This window comes from Tinamus guttatus, unplaced genomic scaffold (genome assembly GCF_059628265.1).
Source record: "Tinamus guttatus ecotype Peru unplaced genomic scaffold, ASM5962826v1 Tinamus_guttatus_pri_ptg000086l, whole genome shotgun sequence".
Lineage (NCBI taxonomy): Eukaryota > Metazoa > Chordata > Aves > Tinamiformes > Tinamidae > Tinamus > Tinamus guttatus.
In genome coordinates, this window is record NW_028288620.1 from 2,010,020 (window position 1) to 2,030,164 (window position 20,145).

At 39.6% G+C, this 20,145-nt stretch overlaps 1 protein-coding gene across 4 annotated transcripts in view; it reads left to right on the top strand.

The window, feature by feature from the left end:
- The window catches only part of STAU2 (staufen double-stranded RNA binding protein 2), a 141,843-nt gene that overhangs the window by 53,614 nt on the left and 68,084 nt on the right, over positions 1-20,145 (top strand). For all 4 annotated transcript variants that reach the window (XM_088520321.1, XM_088520323.1, XM_088520322.1 and 1 more), the window contains exon 11: positions 13,472-13,779. In XM_088520321.1, coding sequence (XP_088376447.1) covers positions 13,472-13,779 — 308 coding nt within the window. The remainder of the gene's footprint in view (positions 1-13,471; positions 13,780-20,145) is intronic.

Below are 20,145 nucleotides of genomic sequence, written 5' to 3' on the forward strand. Positions count from 1 at the left end.
TTCTTGTGTTTGGAGATTTTATCTAAAGAATTGTGAGCTGTTTTCAGCTCCTTTATCCTTCAGAGCTGCCTCTCATGGAATCTCATAAATTAGTTCCTTGAATAAGCTGAAATCTGCTTTCTTGAAGCCCAGAGAGTGTGTTCCACTACCTGCCTTCCATATTTTCCTGAGGATCTTCAGGAGCATCAGTGCTTCATGATTGCTAAAGCCAAGGGTGCTATTGGTCACCACACCCACAACAAGTACTTCCTTGGGTATTAGTAGCAGATTCAGGAGAGCAGCAGCACTTTTTGCCTCTTCTGTCATCTGTGATAAGAAATTTTCTCTGACATCCCTCAAAAAAATGGCTTGCCCTTTCAGCACAAGTCACAGAGTAAGAATAAGAATCTGTGGTTTGGAGACTTTCTCGTGTTTGCAGATTGCAAGTTTTCACTGAATGAATTTATAATACTGAATTTGTTCTGTTGTGTCCTGAGTACACTTAGCATGAGGGAATGTAGCTAAGAAAACGAAAGCAAGAATGAAGTTTCCTAGTACATTTGGAAGGAGGAGGAGAAGGAGTGGTGGCCCCTAGTTAACCATGGTAGAGGGGAACTCAAGAACTCTTTTTAATGATACTGTGCTTACGTACTGCAGGGCTGAGCACACTGGGCGTAACCAAATATTTAAACTCCAGATTAACTAGAGCAACATAGTAAGATGTTCAAGGTCTGCCTCCGTGAAGAATTTTATAGCAATGGTTTAAATGTTTAAGCGTTGTTACGTTTCCCCAGGTACAGGAACAGCACACAGTTTTAAGCCTGGCAGTTTTAAAGAGATATGAGAGAAGTTTCTTTCAAGAATGAATCTGGTCGACTCTTTATTCAGATTATACACCATACCAAACACTCTGGTTCCACGCTGTAGGCAGTGAATAGAACAAGCCTTTGCGACTTCACGGATAGATGTTTTCCAGCTATGGACTTGCTGTGGAAAAGATGATACAAACAGCACAGCACGTTCTTCTCTGTACCAGGAACCTCCTGTTATTCTCTAGTACTGTGTTGGATTTTGAATTTCAAAATCATCCCAAACATTATCTCACTGAACTAGGATTGTAGAAAGGCATATACATTATCTACCATGTAGTTTTTGCCTACATATATCTGAATGATTTGGTCCCAAAGACAGGTTTTGAGAGGATTCGGTATATTTTTCCAATACATTTGGAGTCTCCCAGTCCCCGGACCCGGGGAAGAATTGTGGGATAATTTGTGCTTCGGTTTACACAAATCTTACCTATACTTAAAATTATCTTGAACTCAACATAGGTCATTGTGTCTCCTAGAAAGAAAGATGCTATATGAGCTAAGACTTTTTAAGAGTTCTAAGTCTGGGATGTTTTTCTCATGCATGGAAGACATCACTAGGTGCTCTCATTTCTGTTCTTTTGAAACCCAAGAAAACTGGAAGTCAGATGAGATGTAGCTGTAGTGCACTTTTGACCGCACTGTGCTTAGTCCCTTGGACCCTTAACTCCTTTTTATGTATTTGAATCCAGAGGTAACATGAATGATAATCAGCTGATTAAAGCGGCTCGTGTTTGTTTTTAGAGAGGCTGTGTTATCCTTTTGCAAACCAGGAATGGTTTGAGTGCTATAAATAGGCATAAAAATATTTTTTTACCTCAAAGGCCTTTCTGGTTCTAGTGCATTTTCTTTAAAAATTACAGTGTAACTGTAATTTCTGTAAAAAAATCATAGGAGAGGAATGAGTCTGTTACAGTTAGGGAGGACAGGTAAGTCTTTCTTCACCTTACAAGTCATCTTCAGGACACTCATTAGACTCGTTGAAGACAAGGAATTGCATTTTTCGTCTCTAAAAGCCTTAAGTGATACTGCTCTCAGCTGAATGAGTTGCTGATAGGTCTTCTTACTGAATCTCTCTAGTTATTTTTAAATTAAAATGCCTTTCTGCTAGCACTGAGCACTGTTTCAACAGGCAGCCTATTAATGTATATTTCTGCTTCATATTTACTTATTAATGCTGAAATATACTACATGGCAGTCCATAAGGACAGAGTCTGCATTGAGTTCATTTAGTTTGATGCACAGAATTATTGCAGGTATCTCAAAGCATTTTTCTAGTTCTAGTCTTCCAAATATTGCATCCATATTAAGGTAAAGTATTATTAGGAGTTTTCCATTTGTACACCTGTTGATCTTTCCCTTAGCTTCACAGCTCTAGATAACTGAGCTTCATAGTCAAGGAGAATTGAGGGTATGTTCCCCTTCTGTGTGGGGAAAAAAAAAAAAAACAGATCACTTTTATGAAAAGTGCAGTTTTTTAAGCAGTGTCACTGACAAGTTCCACAGTTGGAAGTCAGAAGAGCTGCATACTTGCAGGTATGAATGTGCTAGTTTTTACTTGAGAATAGTAGTTTTTGGTAAGTGTATCTACTCTTGCAGTGTTTTATGGAGCAACTTCCTCTATATTATCTGTGTTGTATATATATAGAGATAGATAGATATAGATACATCTAGATATATCTAGATATAGAGAGATATCTCTATATGTCTGCTTACAAGAGAAATGTGTAGCTTGCATTTCCCATGACCCTAAAACTTAACTGAATATCAGAAGTATCTGTTAAGAGTCCTGCCTCTGGGATTGCTTGTTTGGCATGTACTGTTGGTTCAGATTTCCAGTAATTTTATTACAGGAAAACAATTGTGTCCAGTTAGGACAACATATTGTATATCCGTGTCCTTTTGCAGGCAGGTACTCTATCTTAGTGTGCATAATGTACTGTGTTTTCATCTGCAACTGGAATAGTAAAATGAACTTGTGTATTTTAGTAAAATAAAACCGGAAATTATGTAGAAGAATAGGTGCCATTATTTCCTTACTACAATATTTATGTTTTTACTAATACCTTTCATTCTGCATCCTTTAAAATACCCAATACATTTTTAGTTTTCCCTATTAAATGCCCTTGAAAAGTAACCTCTGTTCCTCTCTATCAAGCACTTTCACAGCTATCCCTGGAGCAAAGCTTCTTTCCAGAAATTCACCTTTCCTATTCATTTCACAATCTTAAAGATGACTTCCGACAAGAAACTATTTGTTTCTAGTTATTGGGTATTGTAGGAGCTTTTCACATGTGAAACATCAAAAGCGTTTAATATGTTCTTCCATGATGGTTCTGCAAGAGACTCTGAAGAAGCTGTGAGAGATCATATGAAATGTTTACTGTCAACAAAATGCTCATCCGTTTATCAGTATTTGACTTACCCAGGTATCAACAAAACCAAAATGCAAAATAAAGAAAATCCTATTGAAAATTGAGTTCTCAATGGAGCATATTCAAATTCTGATTTGATGTTTCTCAGTAGGGACTATCATTATTCATTATGTGTCCTAGAAAAAGCTGTAGATTAGGTATGGATTATTTAAAATGACAAAGTGTACACAATTACAAGAAAGTAAAGTAACTGTGTGATATTTTTTTTAATATTACTCAGAAGAAAGAAAAAATAGCCCAGCTGCTTTTTATCTGTTCCCTCACCCCCAGTTTTCCAGAGAACACTTTTGCTGTGTGTGTTTCTGCCAGTCTGGGGGAGTCTCCAAGCAGACACTGGAAAGCCCAGGCTCAGGCACCCCGCTCACAACGATGCTGCCTCTCCGTGAGGACGGCCTCCTTGTTTTGCTTCCCGCACGTTTTATTGCCTGGGATTCTGCAGGGCTTTACAATCTTTGTTCTGCCGAGCACATCTGCTCCTGCTGTTTGGGCACCACCTGAAATCATAAGCATCGGCTGGTGACCTCACAATTAGTTACTGTGAAGATGATTAGATTGTCACCAGCAGATGATTATGATTTCAGACGGTAAATGAGCAGCAGGAGCAGATGATCTCCTAGGGAGCAAAGATACTTGACCTCATGCAGTTGTTCTCAGGGAAAAACAAGCAGTGAGGAAAAAAATAACGAGATGCTCAGAAGGAGTTTTGTAAATCTGCGATCAGGAAGTTTCAGCATTTGTCCACAACTAATGAGTGTTTTAGTATTTTTACATATACCTAAAAATAAGAAATGCAAACTAGGGATAAAGGAAGGATGGAAATACATGGTTCTTGTTATCTAGGTGCATCTTCACCAGTTTTGGAAGGAGAAAACAAATACAAAATAAATCGTATTTTCACAAAATTTTGCATATTAATACATCTTCGCTTTGGAGGAAACAGTTCCATTTGAACTCCATAGTTGTTTTATTGAATAGTTTTATGATCTTTTTTTATAGTCCTCTATATGTTTATTTTTCAACTGGTATTTTTGGTGAAGCCCTCCACTAGCTAATTTAATGCCCATGTATTTGCATGAACAGTTAGCAGTTTAGGGGGTAAAGTGTTGTGGGGTTTTTTGTTTGTTTGTTATTTCAGACCCTTTAAATTGTAATGAATTTAGTTATATTTTACTGAAGTATCTGCTTGGGGGGTATTTCAAAAGTGGATGGACTCTATATTTACTCACTAATTAGTGCTTTGTTGGACTTGACTTTTGAACTGCTTCCAGACGTACTAAACTGTCAATTACAGTGTGCAGGGGAGAGGGTCTAGAGTGAAACATCGGTAGTTTCATTGAATTATTTGTCATTCTAAATAGAAACCATAGTAAGAAGAGTTGACAACACTACTTACTTAACATGCCACAGGCAGAGCAGGAGCTTTTGCTCCGTATATCGTTTTGTTTTTCTTTTGTTTGTTTGTTTCGAGCCAACCTGCTGTCAGGTTAGCCTTGTGCCATCACGGCATGTTTCTGAGGGCACTTTCCCCAGCTCATCCGCCAGTTTGCGTGGCGTGGGTGTCGCCACTGTTACTGGAGTCTCTTGAAGTTGGTCATGCTTAAGTATTACCGTACCCACTCAGTTTATGTACTGTTTTAAACAGAGATTCATCCCATCTTCTACAGAGGATCTGAGATAATCATCTCTTCTTTCTAACTGAAGGCCCAGGAGAATCAGATTTAGAAACTTGAAGAGATTTTTCCAGTTTTATCTCTCCCCTGGGGTCACCGAACTTTGCTGTTCTACGAAACCTGTTGCGTGGCTCCTGGCTGGTAGAGATTGTGCGTATATGAGGAACATACCCTTGGTCTGTGGGGCTTGTGGTTTGATTGCCTTTGGGATGAGAAGAAATTGAATCCAGGCCTTCGGCCTTCTAGGAGACTGCTTAACCATTAGGAGCAGCCACTATGACAGTAGGCACTCCCAGAGAAGAGGGGTAGTTACAATTTCAGGGAAATTCATCTTCTGCATTTCTCAGCGCTCTGAAATTCTGGTATCAGTTGCATTTGTTCATGGTTACTAGACTTTATTCCTGTGAAAACATCTGCACATTGCATAGCAAGGCAAAGCTCTTTCCTGATGTTAATTCTCAAATTCAGATTTAAGAAGGTAATTCTGAAAATGATCTGCATGTCTCAGCCTAGGCAAACTGAGCAATATCCCGTAGGTAAGCTTAGTAATAGTAATGTATTCTAAATACTTTCGATGTTCTGTTTTTTCCCTTTTTTTTTCCTGGTCTCTCTCTCTCCCATACCCTGTCTCACCTAGGACCCCCCACATGCATCACTGTTAGACTAGCATAGTAATTTCCTCGAAGAGCTGGATTGCCTGAACTGAGGCTTTATTGCTGTCAGAACCAAGACTTCATTCTCCATCCTCGCCTCTACCCTCTCTCCTTACATCAGACATCTTGCCCCTATGACTTCCACTCCCCCACTGCTCTCGCCTCCTCCGATTTCATTTTCACTCGTACCTACGCTGTGCTTGTTGATGTCCCCCTTGACCTTCCTAGCTTCAGCAACCTCTCCATCCTCGTCTGTTAGGGTGGCTTATTCTTTCATCTCTTCTGTGTGTAGGTCATGCCTTTGTTTTCATCATCGCAATTCTCATTGCCCTCCTAAGCTGTTAATGAATGGTCTTGCCTACACAGGTCACTCTCTGGTTGCACTTAGGCACTCTCCTAATTGCATTACCCTCTCAAAAATCACTTTCTTGCTGCTTTTACAAGCACCTTGATCTGTCAGCTCACTAGCTTGATTTGCTTCTCCTCCTCAAAATTTGTTGATCCTCTCTACTGATAACAAGACTGTCCTTTCTTTTGCATTTTATGGGTTCTTTGCAAAACCCATGTCATCTTAATCTTAGATTTTCCTGCTATACTGAAATATTCTATGAATCTTCCAATGCAGATAATATCATGTAAAAATAACAGTCTAGGTGTTTTACCTATGTCTATAACAACATTTCAAAGGATTTCCTGTGGAAATTCTGTTACAACTACTAAAACCTATTTTTACCAATTATGCTTCTAATATCGTTCCTAATAATATCCTAATATTAACACTTATTTTTAGGAATTATGTTCTTAGTCTTATGTTCCTAAGTGGAGAAGTAAAGATTCTGAGTTTCAAATTTCAAAACAATTTTGTCGCATAGGTTAAACACTAAATCTTAGAGAAAATGTACAAAGTAGAATTGTAACTGTGCTAGTACAATTTTATTGTACTAGCTGTACCATAGGCTGTACAGAGAGCAATTTACTAGAATTAAGGATATAGAGAACTGAATTATTGAACAAGAAAATACCTCAGTGTCATGGTTATTTTAAGGTTAAATAAACTATTTTTCAATGAATGGTTTTATATAACATCAATTTGCTTAAGGTCATGTAGAGAAGATCATTTGATTGAAGAACATTGTGTAATGGCAAAACATTTTTTGATGTCTGAATCCTGGAGTAGCTGGTGACTTAAAAATACCACAGATAGCTGTGTTAAGTGAATAATGTGTATGATGGAATTTCTAACCAAGATTGTGTGTAGATTATTGCTGAGAACATCATGTCCATACTATTTACCTATTCGATTGCTCGACTGGTGTTTTCTCAGATTCCTAGTGACATAATAATTATTTTTAAAATATTTCAGTATATAAATAAGCTTTTACAACTAATGTAGTTGTAATTACTTTTTACAGTAATATTTACATTATTCAATCTTGATACTGAAATATTTAAATTTATAAATTCTCTGTTGCAGCTTGGAGCGGGTCAGGAAGCCAGTTCCAGCTTCTATGAAGTTGTTGTCTGGCATTCCTGACCCGCTCCAAGCTGCAACAATTCTCTTCTCTTTTTGTGCTAGGGGTTTTAGTAATAGGCCTTTTTCTAAGATATATTGAGAATCTGCCAGTTCTGTGGAGAAGTCATTCCATTGGAAAGCTCTCTGAAAACACTTTCTGTTTTAACTTACGTTATAGTAAAGCCAGGGCTGGATGTTGATCTAAATCTTGATACTCAGTACCTTACTGTAAACTTTTACCACATATATTCAGCATCACAGTAGAGAAATGCTTTACTCGAATACAGGTAAATGCAGGAATGCAGGCAAAATAGGAAAGAAAGGTTTTTGGTGATTGATTTTTTAAATTCAGTTCCCAAAATACTGATTATCACAGAAACATAGAAGAGTTGGTGTAGGAAGGGACCTGTGGAGACCACCTGGCCCACCCCTGCTGGTCCAGCAGGGCCACATGGAGCAGGTCGCTAAGGGCTGGGTCCAGTCAGCTTTTAAATATCTCCAAGGATGGAGACGCCACAACCTCTCAGGGCAACTTGTTCCACTGTTCAACCACCCTGACAATAAATAAGTGTTTTCTTGTGTTCAAGTGCAATTTCCTGTATTGCAGTTTGTTGCCTCTCATCCCAACACTGAGCACCACTCACATCTCCATGTATTCAATGTCTTTTCATCCAGTAATGTGTTATTTAAAAGATTCAAGTGTTAATTTATGGGAATGTCGTGTATATCCTTTGCATAGCTACAGAAAATACAAAAGTGCTGCCTTGTGCTGGTGGCCCTTATGCTGGTACCAGGAGTTGTAGCACAGCTCACCAAGGATATCAGTGCAGCTTGCACGTTAGGTGACATCATTTTGACATGCTTTCCTGTTGGACAGATCATTCCTTTGCCCCAGGAGCAAGTTATGGTTCTTCACAAAAGAATAAAGTTGCGGTTTAGGCCAAGTGTATTGCATGACCCTGAAACAGGAAAAGTCATTGAGTGAAGGCAGAGGGAAAGCATCTCAACAGTGCTGTTGAAGCAGGAAAGAGAAAATAGGTCCACTATATATGTTGATTAAAATACAAACCTGGTCTTTCATCTTTCAGATTTGAAATGATAAAATCACAATCTCAACCTTTCATTTTTTCTCATCTTCCTGACAGAGATAAAAATGTGAAAATGAGATACCTATTACTCGTGTAGAAATTTCACAGAATGACAGAATGGTTGAGATTGGAAGGGACCTTTACAGATCAGGTAGTCCACCCACCCTGCTCAAGCAGGGACACCTAGAGCACGTGGCACAGGATCGAGTCCAGGCGGGTTTTGAAGATCTCTGAGAAGGAGATTGCACCACCTTTCTGGGCAACATGTTCCAGGGCTCTGTCACCCTCACAGTTAACAAGTTTTTCCTCATGTTCAGGTGCAACTTTCAGTGTTTCAGTTTGTGCCCATTGCCTCTCATCCTGTTGCTGGCCGCCTCTGAAAATAGTCTGGCCCCATCCTCTTGACGCCCTCCCTTGGCGTATTTGTACACGCTGGCAAGATCTCCCTGGGCCCTCTCTTCTCCAGGCTCAACAGGCCCAGCTCTCTCGGCCTCTCCTCACAGGAGAGATGTTCCAGTCCCCTAATTGTCTTTGTCACCCTACCCTGGACTCTCTCCAGTAGCTCCACGTCCCCCTTGTACTGGGGAGCCCAGCACTGCACACAGTACTCCAGGTGCTGCCTCACCAGGGCTGAGGAGAGCAGCAGATCCCCTCCCTCGACCTGCCAGCAACGCTCCTCCTAACACCCTGGGATCCCACTGGCCTTCTGGGCCACAGGGGCCCCCTGCTGGCTCGTGGTCGGTCTGTGATCCAGCAGGACTCCCAGCAGGACTCCTCCTTGTCTGCAGAGCTGCTTTCCAGGAGATCACTCCAAGGCTCTACTGGCGCATGGGCTTGTTCCTCCCCAGGGGCAGGACCCTGCACCTGCCTTTGTTGAACCTCAGGAGATTGATGCATGCATTCAAAATGAAAATGCATTTATGCATTCGTGCATGCAAGCAATTCTGTCATCACTCCGAACATTTCTTAACCTTATAATACACTGTGGGGTAACTTGTCACTGTCCCTGTAGCACAAAAAAATCAGTTTATGAGGACTATTTCTACACAGTGACGTGTTCAGTGATCCTGCCAGTATCCGTCCCCACAGCCCCTATGCATAACGTTCCTCAGAAGTTTTCCATGAGCTCCAGGTGGAGTGAAGGTCCAGATGATGGGAAACCCTTCTGCAGAAAGGTCATCTGCCCTGCCAGGTGTGAGACCTTCTATAAAAAGGATCAGGGATAAAAACAGCACCACTCAAAAAGATTTTTTGAAGACTGCTTCTTATAGTGTCATTATGAAAAGCAGAAGCCAAGCACATCAGTGGGAAAGCTTGGAAGGATAGCAAGGCCCTTTGCTAACTTAATCACACATTTGCAGTAGAATCCAAACTGTTTTGCAGTTGTCTAGCATGTGATGGCAGAAGTAGACAATAGAAGATCAAGGTTTTTACTTTCTAGGTTAGAGAGGTCTTCAGTTTGGTTTGGGATTTTCAGAGGCTGTAGCAGATTTTACAGACTGCAAACAATTACCACCAAGAACGAATAAGACATGTTTGTAAATGTTAGTGATTATAGAGCATAGCCAGCCTGCATATTTTCCTAATGCATTTGCCCACAGGTTTAAATAATACATGTGGAAATTTTTTTAATGAGGTTCATGAATTTACCTCTAAGGCATGTCCAGCAAAAGCTGCAGAGTTGTTGGTGTAAATGGTGGCATTTTAGTTCCTGTAACTGTCCCAGCAGTTGAGATGTTACCTTTGGAATAGGTTGAAGTTAGTACGGGATAAACTTATGTTTAGCAGACATCATGTATTTTTTTGTTCAGGTGAGTGATTAACAAATGTATGAGACTATCACATAGTAAATGATATTCTAATGCAATGTGGAAAATTGTTAGAGCATGGGTTTTCTTTTTGCTATGGTTTTTATTAAAGTGCCTGTTTGAAGATGAGTTATGATAATTTCTGAAGAGCTCTTTCGTTCCTACAGTTGCTCCTCTCTTGATGTCATACTTCTCATCTTGTGATAGCATCAGTCCCACAGTAACTAAGTGGTTATGAACACACGCTTTTAGAATTCAACAGAGTTGCACTGGATAGCAAAGAGGGATTATATTAAAAAAATCCTCAATAACCTTTTTGGTTAGTGGTAAAGAGTTACAATAAATAAGTGCCGGATAGAAGTTTTTTGAAGAGACCAAGTTTCACTGCCCTTTAAAGCAGGTTTCTAAGTAGCTTTATGAGACATGGCACTGAATATAAAATGTTAGTAGCTTGCAACTATATTAATATAATGCCTGGAATATTACATTACTCTGTTTCAAGAGATACTCAGTGATGGTAATATAATACCTCTTGGATCCAATGTATGATTTAAAATCATTATTGCTTATAAAGCACTTTGAAGTGTTCAGTTGAAAGGTGTTACATAAGTGTAAAAGTTCTATTATTATTATTAATTTAACATCACCATTAAAGTCAGTACTTTAAGAACATTTGCTGTATTATGCTCAATGACTTTTTTTTTCATCATATGCTGCATATTAGTTATTTTAACATTTAGAAAGCTTAGTAATCTGGAAGTGTTCCAAACTATTGTTCCAGACAGCAGTTAGATATTTGGGTGGATCATGTAAAAACAGTGAAATGGCTGAGAAAGCATGTAAAATGTTTGTTTTAAGTAATATTACATCAATGAAACAGACATCTGCAGTAATGGTTTTGGTTTTAAGCTTCTTTAAACTTTTTTTTTTTAAGTTAACACAGCACTATTTTTTTTCTAAAGTTGATTTTTGGGGGGTAATATATTATTTCTAAACAAATATATTGTTTTATCTCCTTCTGCTTACATATTCATTTCTATTTCTCAAGTATTTGTATAAAATCAGATTTACAATAGGTGAGGTCTCAGGAGGTACTGGACACCTGTCACTCGGTATTGTTGCTACTGTTTATTTTTGTAATCAGACTTTTAATTGCCAATACCTGTAATATCTATTTTGAGTTTCATTCTTGCTATCTCATGAACAAGAATATTTAAAAAAAAAGAAAAAATGGCAGACCTAAGAAAAAGGAACGCAATCATATTGTATGGATTACACATTATAAACTAATGTTGCCTGTTGGCGCAGTAGTTATATTGCAAGGTTATATTCTAAATGTCACACATGGGGCAAAAAATCTACTAGGGGGAAAAGAAAATGTAGAGACTTCATCCTGTGCCATGAATCTGTGCCCAGCTCCAGGGTGTTGAGTGCAGGAGTCTCTCCTCTTGGAGCTGGTGGCCAGTGTGGATGAAGTGCCCTGGGCTCTGCAGCACCAGGTGGGGAGGGCAGAGAGGTGGTTGCTCAGCTGAGCCCTAAGGACAGCGAAGGAGCTGAGCGCAGTCGCTGCTCAGGTGTTACCTGTTCCTCTCCCCCGTGCTGCTCAGAGCAAACAAGGTCAGAATTTGGGGCCGTGTCCTTCTGTGCTTAACTTGTTCGAGTTGTTCTGTCAGCATCAGTGGAATGAACTTGGCTTAACACAGATTACAACATCAGGCTTTCCCCCCCTAGTTTTTCCTGCCCTGATGTAAAATTAATGGCAGCACTCTTTAAACTATTAGTGCCTCATGGTGTAACCAGGTACTTTATGAAACTTTGTTGGCCCTTTTAGAATGGCAGAAACTGATGTTCTTTCTACACCCAGCATTAAGCTAAAAGCCAAACGTGTGAGGAAATCGATTAAAAGATTCACCTGGAAGCAGTTTGCTGGGTCAGCAATGTGGAAGTGCAATTTTTGCCATGCAGTTGAAGATCCTAATTGCTAGTAATATTTTTGAGTCTTCTCCTTGCAGAATACATTTGGTTGAAAAATATTACTTGTATCATTAGGTTGAGAGGAATTCTTTGGAGGAAACTACAAATTAATTCTCCTCTTTGAATTTATTTTACATTCTGAAGTGACTTGAATATGCACTGCAAGTACATTAATCATTGAAGCAGGAAATCTCTCATGAACTTGCTAAATCAGTTAACAAACAGGTTTTTCATTCCTAAAATGAAGTGCCTTATGTCTCATGTTCACAGTCATTATTTCCAGGTATATAATAAAAGATTTAAGTGTGTTATTAATGTGGTATTAAGCATTCTCAAGGTTACTTTTTAATTTATTAATAATTAGAAAGTGTTTTTCCTCTTATATCAGCAAACTGGATGCTTATGTTTCATAGAAATAGTTAATTGCATATAAAAACTAACAAAACTCAGCCTTAATTTTGCACACAAGAATATCAGCAAAATTGCTTAACTATGTACCCCCTGTGTACAAGTGAGCTGAGTGTCAAGATGTTCTGGAAGAACATATTTAAATTTTTGAAATGCAGACAAGTTATCCCTAATTAAGATGTCAGTAGAAATATTTAGAAGTTTCCTGCAATTTATGTGCGTGAATTCAGATCTTTTCGATATTCCCCTAATTCCTGTTGATGTTAATCATGAACAAAGAAGGCGTTTACGCTGTCCCAAGCAAGCAGCTATTTGCAGGCTACAGAATGCCATGTATGCAGTTAAATGCAAAATAAAAAAGGAACATCTCTTCACTGGAGAGCAGACAGTCAAATGAGGGTCATTAGCACAGTAATGATGTGGCTGCGGGGCAATTTAAGAATATTTAAGCACAGGCTGCTGTTGTGATTCAGAAAATGTTTTAAGCCAGCTCTGCTCCTGCAAGAAGTTGCCGCCCTGCTCCTCCTGCCTCCGCTGCCCGTTCCCGTGCGTGTCCCCGCGTGGTCCCGCAGGTGCCTGCGCTGGCGCGGGAGGCCGAGCGGCTTGGCCAGGGCAAACAACAGCTGCAGGTGGGAGAGAAACGCTCTGCTGCTTACGGGGACCGTGCTGGCACGAGACAGTTTAGGTTGTTTGTCCAACAACAGCCTGAACTGTTGCAACAATGCAATTGTTGAATTGTGCAGGAGGCACAAGACTGTACTTAAATGTTGTGCTGCTAATTGCAAGTAACAGCAGTTCCTTGTGGTTTACATAATTGGTCAATATTCTGTGCGTGCTACAGTTTTAAAGTACAGGTTTATAGCTTGGGAGGAGTGGGAAGGAGGAAGTAGAGGGTATTTCACGTCTGCTTCGTTGCTTAAATAGATTATGCAATTTGAGTTACAGTTTCTGCAAAGAAAGAATGAACGTGACTTTTAAATACTTACTGTATTTTCAGGTGAAAAGTATTTTAATGAGAATTGTCTGTCAAAGCCATGCTAGGGTAATGAGGCTGGTCTTTGCTTTTATTTTCAGCACCAAAGGGAATACTCCATCTCTCTCCTGATGTTTATCAAGAGATGGAAGCAAGCCGCAACAAAGCAGCCCCTGGTACCACTGTAAGCTATTTGCCCTCCAAAGAAATGAGCCAGACTTCTAGCTCTTTCTTCAGCATATCTCCTACAACAAATAGCACAGCTACCATTGCCAGGGAACTTCTCATGAATGGAACGTCCCCAACTGCCGAAGCCATAGGTCTGAAAGGAATATCTCCTGCTTCCCCCTGTTCTGCAGTGCAGCCTTCAAAACAGCTGGAGTATTTGGCAAGGATTCAAGGCTTTCAGGTATGGGAAGGGGAAAATGAAGCTCTTCAGCCAGAATCATAGCATTGCCATCAAGGTTTCAGTGTTGCCCTCTTGAATGTGGGCGTGCATGTAACTTATCTTGTAAAATTATTAGCTGGTGTCCAAGGCAGTTCCTGGGTCCAGGGGATGTAACCCTGCCCCATTATACATGTCCCTTCTTCTCTTTTTTGTTCCTTCCTTCCCTTCACTTTACTGCAGGTCATTCTCTGTCCTTTGTTTATTTTCCTTAAGTAATTATAGGCTTAAATGATACTTTTTACTTGCACTTCTTTGAGTATCTTCACCTCTTGGCATTAGAAGCTTTACATCCCGCTCTGATGTTGGTTTCTCTCTTCCAACCTGATCCAGAAGATACTGACACAGTACCTTAATATTTGTCGTCTTCTGGCTCAAGTTGTTAAAACTGTTATTCGGTTCCCAATTGTAACTGGTAGAACAAAGTTGCGGTCAGAAGGTGCAGCCTGAGAGCAGACTTGGTGTCAGAGCCGTGTAGAATGTTCTCAGATTCACACTCAGCCCTAGTGAGTGTAGGATCTACCACGCTGTACCAGCGCATTAGTCCAGCAGCACTGATAATCTGCACCCAGCACCACAAATACTGTACATTTCCTATGGCAATGAAAGCCTCTGGAATACATTCAGTCATTTCAGGAGTCTAGAAGATGGGAAAAGGAAGCCTCTTCCTAAACACCATTAGGAAACTACATGCATAATTACATGCATATATATGGACAGTTGCTCATTTTATTGTGTTGCACCTCTGGAGAATAGGACCAGCTGTGTAGAAATACTCTTGTTCCTGTCTTTTTTTTCCCCCCCTTTTCAGAGTTGTGAATTTGTTTCATTTGAAGACTTGGCTTCATATGTTTTAGCATATGTAATTTGATCATGTAACAAAATTATGGAAATGGAAGGTCACTGTGAGAATTTTTGCATGCCCGATAATGACATTTTTCATCAAAGCCCATGTAATTTACCAAGTATGCAGTTGTTGGAAGTGATTTAAAAGAGGCTGCTAAAGTTTGAGAAACAGTGCCAGGTATTTCTCTGGCATAAGCACTGTAGCTCAGTTACAGATAAATAAATCAGATATCGCCAGTTATGGATCTGGCCCAATGTTTTTTCTCTCTAAAATGTACTTCCAGATTTCTTTCAGTCTTCATTTTTAACATGCATCATTTTTGATTAATTAGTTTGCATTTCTCTTAATACAAGAAACCGAGTGTAAAACGTATCACAGAAGAGTTAAGCTGCTAATAGGAACTCAGTTTTTCTGAGTTCCAATTGTTATCTGCCTACACTAGAAACAGATGAATTCTGATGAAAAGAAATTCAATCCGTGAAGTTTTCACTGCTTGCTTTCACATCTTGTCAGATTGCTTGTGTCTACTAGTAACACTTTATTTTCATAGAACCAATGCACAATTTATGTTACTGTTTTGATCCCTACTCACCTACATGATGTGGTTACTGTAAAATGCTTAGTTGTTTGTCCTGTTTTTTTTTGTGCTTCGATTTTAGATGCTTATGTAGAAATTGTTTTTAAAGGGTCTTACCTCGAGCCAAAAATATAATCCGTTTCACTCATAAACTAGACTACTACTTTTTACTTGGCTCCGATGCAATACCACAAGTTCGATAGAGCATTTCTATTATTGCCATATATCCTCTGTGTATCCGACTGATGGTTTTCCATCATCTTAGCATGCTTTTTAACACCTCGCTTGAATAAGTCTGGTTTTGATGTGAAACTCTGCCACTGCTGGATCACTGAGCTGAGGTGGAGCAGTGAACAGAATCTCTGTGGGAAATGGCTTAGTGGCCTGTCAGGTGCATATCACAGGTCTCTACCATTTCAGTGTAGAAAGCTCTTTGTGTTTAAGAGTTTGAAAGCCTATTTCTTTACAGGTTAACTTTCTCAGGCATATTTACTAAGTAGAAAACTACTGCATTTACAAACAGGTAGCTTGTTTCATGTTGACCCAAAATGATTTTTAAATTGTTAGCATGTATTTGTATTCTGGTCCAGATGATAACCACAGTTTTGTCTTTTCACTGAAGAACGTATACATTCTGTTCTGTTACAATGTATTTTTGAATTTTTAAAAAATCAATAAATACGCATATGATGTTTCATTTGTAAATGTAAAAAAAGAAATGTTTTTTGCTTATTTGAATGTTTCTTTGAAATTTCTTAGCAGAGGATACGTCTTAAAAATGTGACTATTTAAATTCTTTTAAACCATTTGTGTGTGATCTCAGTCATATTCTGTTGTAAGCCCTTAATATTAAGAGTTATTAGGACCAATGTATGGAAAAATACTAAAAAAAAATGCATTCTATGTCTTATGGCTTATTATTCTCAAGGCATTTGTAATTGATAAGCAGCAGCTCAGTGTCACTGAAAAACAGGTGTTTTGCTTGGATACTTTCAAGGCTCAGGCTTCAAATTACCAGTGATAATTAAACCAAAATACTGCTCCAGCAAGCCTTTCCAAAGTCTCAATAAAGCATTTTTAGTGCTTGCTTCATATTTATGGACGCAATCTACCAGTTAATTATATTGCAGGCTTTTCCCAGAGATTGTTTAAAGGAAGTTTCAGCTTTGGTTAGAATTGTTATTTTTAAGTGACTGTGGTGTTGTAGTCATTGTTTTGTAAGTAGATTAGGAAAGTTATAGTTACATTTGCTGACAATTTAAATGCAGTAAATTATCCAGAGAGTTTGTTTAATCTGAAGCATTTAGAGAAACTTTACACATGAATAATTGGAGCCTCCAGTCTCTACTGAGGCAAAACACAAGTTGCAGGTAGAGTCCAGTAGGAAATTCCCCTGGGAGTTTCCATGAAGTAAAGGCTATAAAATTTAAGAGGCCATTGCTGAGAGCCCACAATCCCCGTGCCTGGATGGACCCGTAATGGGTCACAGTGGTGTTAGTCTTACACGTGCCTTGCTGTATTGGCAGGACTTAGATACCTTAAATTTTATCTGTAGTGGCTACGTGGTAAAAGCTCACACAGAATGTAGTTTCTATTTGATGCATCTCATTGATAGCAAAGATTACACAATCTGTTGTTTATTCTTTTGCCCCACATCTGCTTAGTTGATTGATTTTAATGTTGTATGTTGGGCGCTTCCAGATGTTTCTCATTTTCCCAACCGGTAGTGAAGAGTTAGTTACCTTTCCGGGGGGTTGTTCACTCTTGGGAAGTCCTGCTGGATGCACTAGACGTAGGGCTACGTGCAGCCCGTGCATTTCAGCCTGTGGTTTAACCTGTAGCGAGAGATGGGCCTACTCAAGCGTCAGGGCTGGTGTTGAGGCCAGGCCTTCCTTCCCTACAGCAACTTGGAGCAAAACCCAGAGTGCTGCTTTGTGGAAGCTTGGATTTGGCAATCAGTCTTGCAGTATTTGCATCTTACTGCTGAGCTGTGTTTGTGAATTTCAGATAAATTGTAATCTCAGTGAATTTCAAGTAGAGATCTACCGTTTTTGCTTAATCTACATGTAATTGCAAACTTTTTGGAGCAGGACCCACAGGTCACAATTTAAAAAGCACCTAAATACCATTTTAAAAAGTGACATAGGCACTATGGATGCTAATGGCAAGTGTTTTTGAAGTTGCAGAGGTGTCTCTTAGGTACTTGACTTCCAGTTCAGTCGAGACCTGAGAGGGAACCCTCTGTCGCGTTTTGCAAGTCGGTCCCTCTCGTGCCACCCTGTGAACAGGCTGCTGGAAGCTGCTGCCGGCTGCACATGGGCCTGCCTCTCTGGAGACTTTCTCACCAACATTGTTAGTGTGATGGAGAACGTTACATTCCCCGGTGTCTGCTCCGCCCTTCTGCCAAAGGCTGTGGCCACTCTGACAGGGAGAGCAAAACGCACACGTGTTTCTTTCTTTACTATTCTTTATTCTGCTTGTTTGGACCTGGCATAGAATTTGGAAGAGTCATCAGCTCTAGTTCACACAGGGCTGTGAGCTGTAGTGACTGAGGCTTCATTTCGTGGTGCCTCTTAGACGCAGCTGAAGCTGCTCAAGACTTTTAATGCCCCAGGACTGGCACTTGGCTCCCAAGATGGAGGACGGCCGCCTTCTCCTCCCCTCCTGCTGAGTTAGCACAGGCCTGTGAATCTGGGCCTGGCTTTTATCCCAATCTCTTTCTGTTTGTCCGGCATTAAGCTCACTGTTAGCACCTGTTAACAGTGTTAAAGAAAGTTTTGTGGTTCCTGGTCTTTTTAATACTGGAGAAATTTAGCCTGAAACCCTTATTCAAGCCAATCTCTTAGAGGTGAGCATGACAGTAAGATCTGAGCTTGGTGGGGATTTCTAATACCAAAGGAATAAGCAAGGGATTCAGGGATAAGCCAGAGAAAATAATTGGGATATAAATGGTATTCACTTCTTTTCTCTCTATGTATATTTATATATATAAAAATATTTATTTATGTGTGTGTGTGTATGTATATATATATATATATATACACACATCTCCTTAAAACTTGATGCAGGTACCTTTAACGTCCTTCATTAGTGTTTTGTTTCCAAGTATGACAACTCCCCAGTGATGGATGAAATAACAGTTTCAATTCAAAAATTCTTTTCAAAAGCAGGCCACAGTTAAGAAAAAAATGCTTACTTGGTTAAATTAGGATTCATCCCACTTCACTGGCTGGAAGCAGCTTCCCTTTCATGAGTTCTTGTTAGTTAGACGACCCGGTGGCATCTGCATATTGAGTTTGGCAGAGCTCCCTGGGAGTGTTCACGTTAGCCCTTTCCCTCCTCCTTTCTCAGCTCTGAGCTGCTTTTTACCTCAGGAAAAGCAACACCTTATCCGTGCTTTTTGGTAATGCTTTTTCCATTCCCATGGCAAGCAGAGCTGCAGAGCTGTTTTTTGTTGTTGTTGTTTTGTTTTTGTTTTTTTTTCCCATTGAAGTTTTGTCAGTCTTTGCTCATAGGATATTTCTTTTTAACAATCTTTGATTTAATTTCTGAGTACAAAACTGAAGGCAGATCATTTACTTGCAGAAGTTAATGCATCTCTGGAGGCACCAGAGTAGGTCACTGGTTGCATCTGTGCAACAGGACTGTCCTTTGAAATTTTCCATAAACCCGTTACATTCATAAAAACAGCCATGAGAAAATAAAGGTGAGGAGAAGACTACAGCAAGATGTTTGCCAGTCTTTTAAAGTCTTCAAGAACAAGAATCTCTGAATTAGTTTTGAAAATTGCAAGAATTAGTGGTATCGATTGCAGGATTAGGGTTAAAACCAGCAGAAAGAAATGCTGAACATGCTCCATCAATCCCAAATTCAAATAGCTGCAATAAAAAGAACTGCTGATTTTCTTTAGGCGTTCTATTGAATGGAAGTAGAGTGAAAGCATGCTGAAAATGTTCCGTATTACATCTGATGCTTGCAGAATCCTCCTGCTGAAGGTGAACCTAGCAAAACAGAGATGAATAAAAACGCTCCGACAAAAGTGAAAACTCACAATATAGAGCCTCCAGGCAGCACATTTCAATGAGGCTGCATGGTTTTCCAGAAAATCAGTGGGCATTTGCTGTCTCTGTGTCTTTGATAGAGTACAGAGTAGCAGCATTCCCATCCCAAATATGCTCTCTTCATTTTTAGAATAGGCTGCCTTTGTTTTCTGTTGCTATTTTCATTTCTCACCCTGCTTCTCCTTGCTTCTTTCACCTTTTCTCTTGACTCACTGCCCTGCTGTGGGTAAAGTGATGCCCCACTCTGCCACACACGTGAGCTGTTCTTCACTAGTTATCTACTGATCCTACCTTGCACAAGTTCTAGATGCAAGTTTACTCATTTTGTGTTGTTTGTTTCCAATGGTCTTACTGTGTTTTGGGGCAAGGGTTCAAATTGTGAACTTTTTTGCAAGTCTCCAGGGAAAGCTGATCATAGAAAGTATAGCAAGTCCTAAAAGCCAGAACGTGAACCCAAATGGTACTGCTCTGTCCTTGGACCTTTCAGCTGCAGCAACATTGCAGCGTTGCCAGCTTGGAGCTGAAATCCCAACATATGTTCAAGTAGTGGGGAGGGTAAAAATCTCAAGACTAGTCTCATCACTTTTCCATCACCAATGGAAAAAACATAAATAGCTAGAGGAAGCTTTTGAAATTGCAGTAATCGGTCTTCCTGGCATCTTTAATATAAAATGGATTAATGCAATTTCAACAAATAATTTTTAAACAAATGTTTCTGTGAAGACCTCAAATTATGGCATTTTAGGGTAATAAAAAAAGAAAAATTTGTAAAAATTGTTAAGATAATAGTTTTGCAATCAGACTGTTAAAGCAAATTTTGCTTTATCCACAGTATAGCTCAAAAA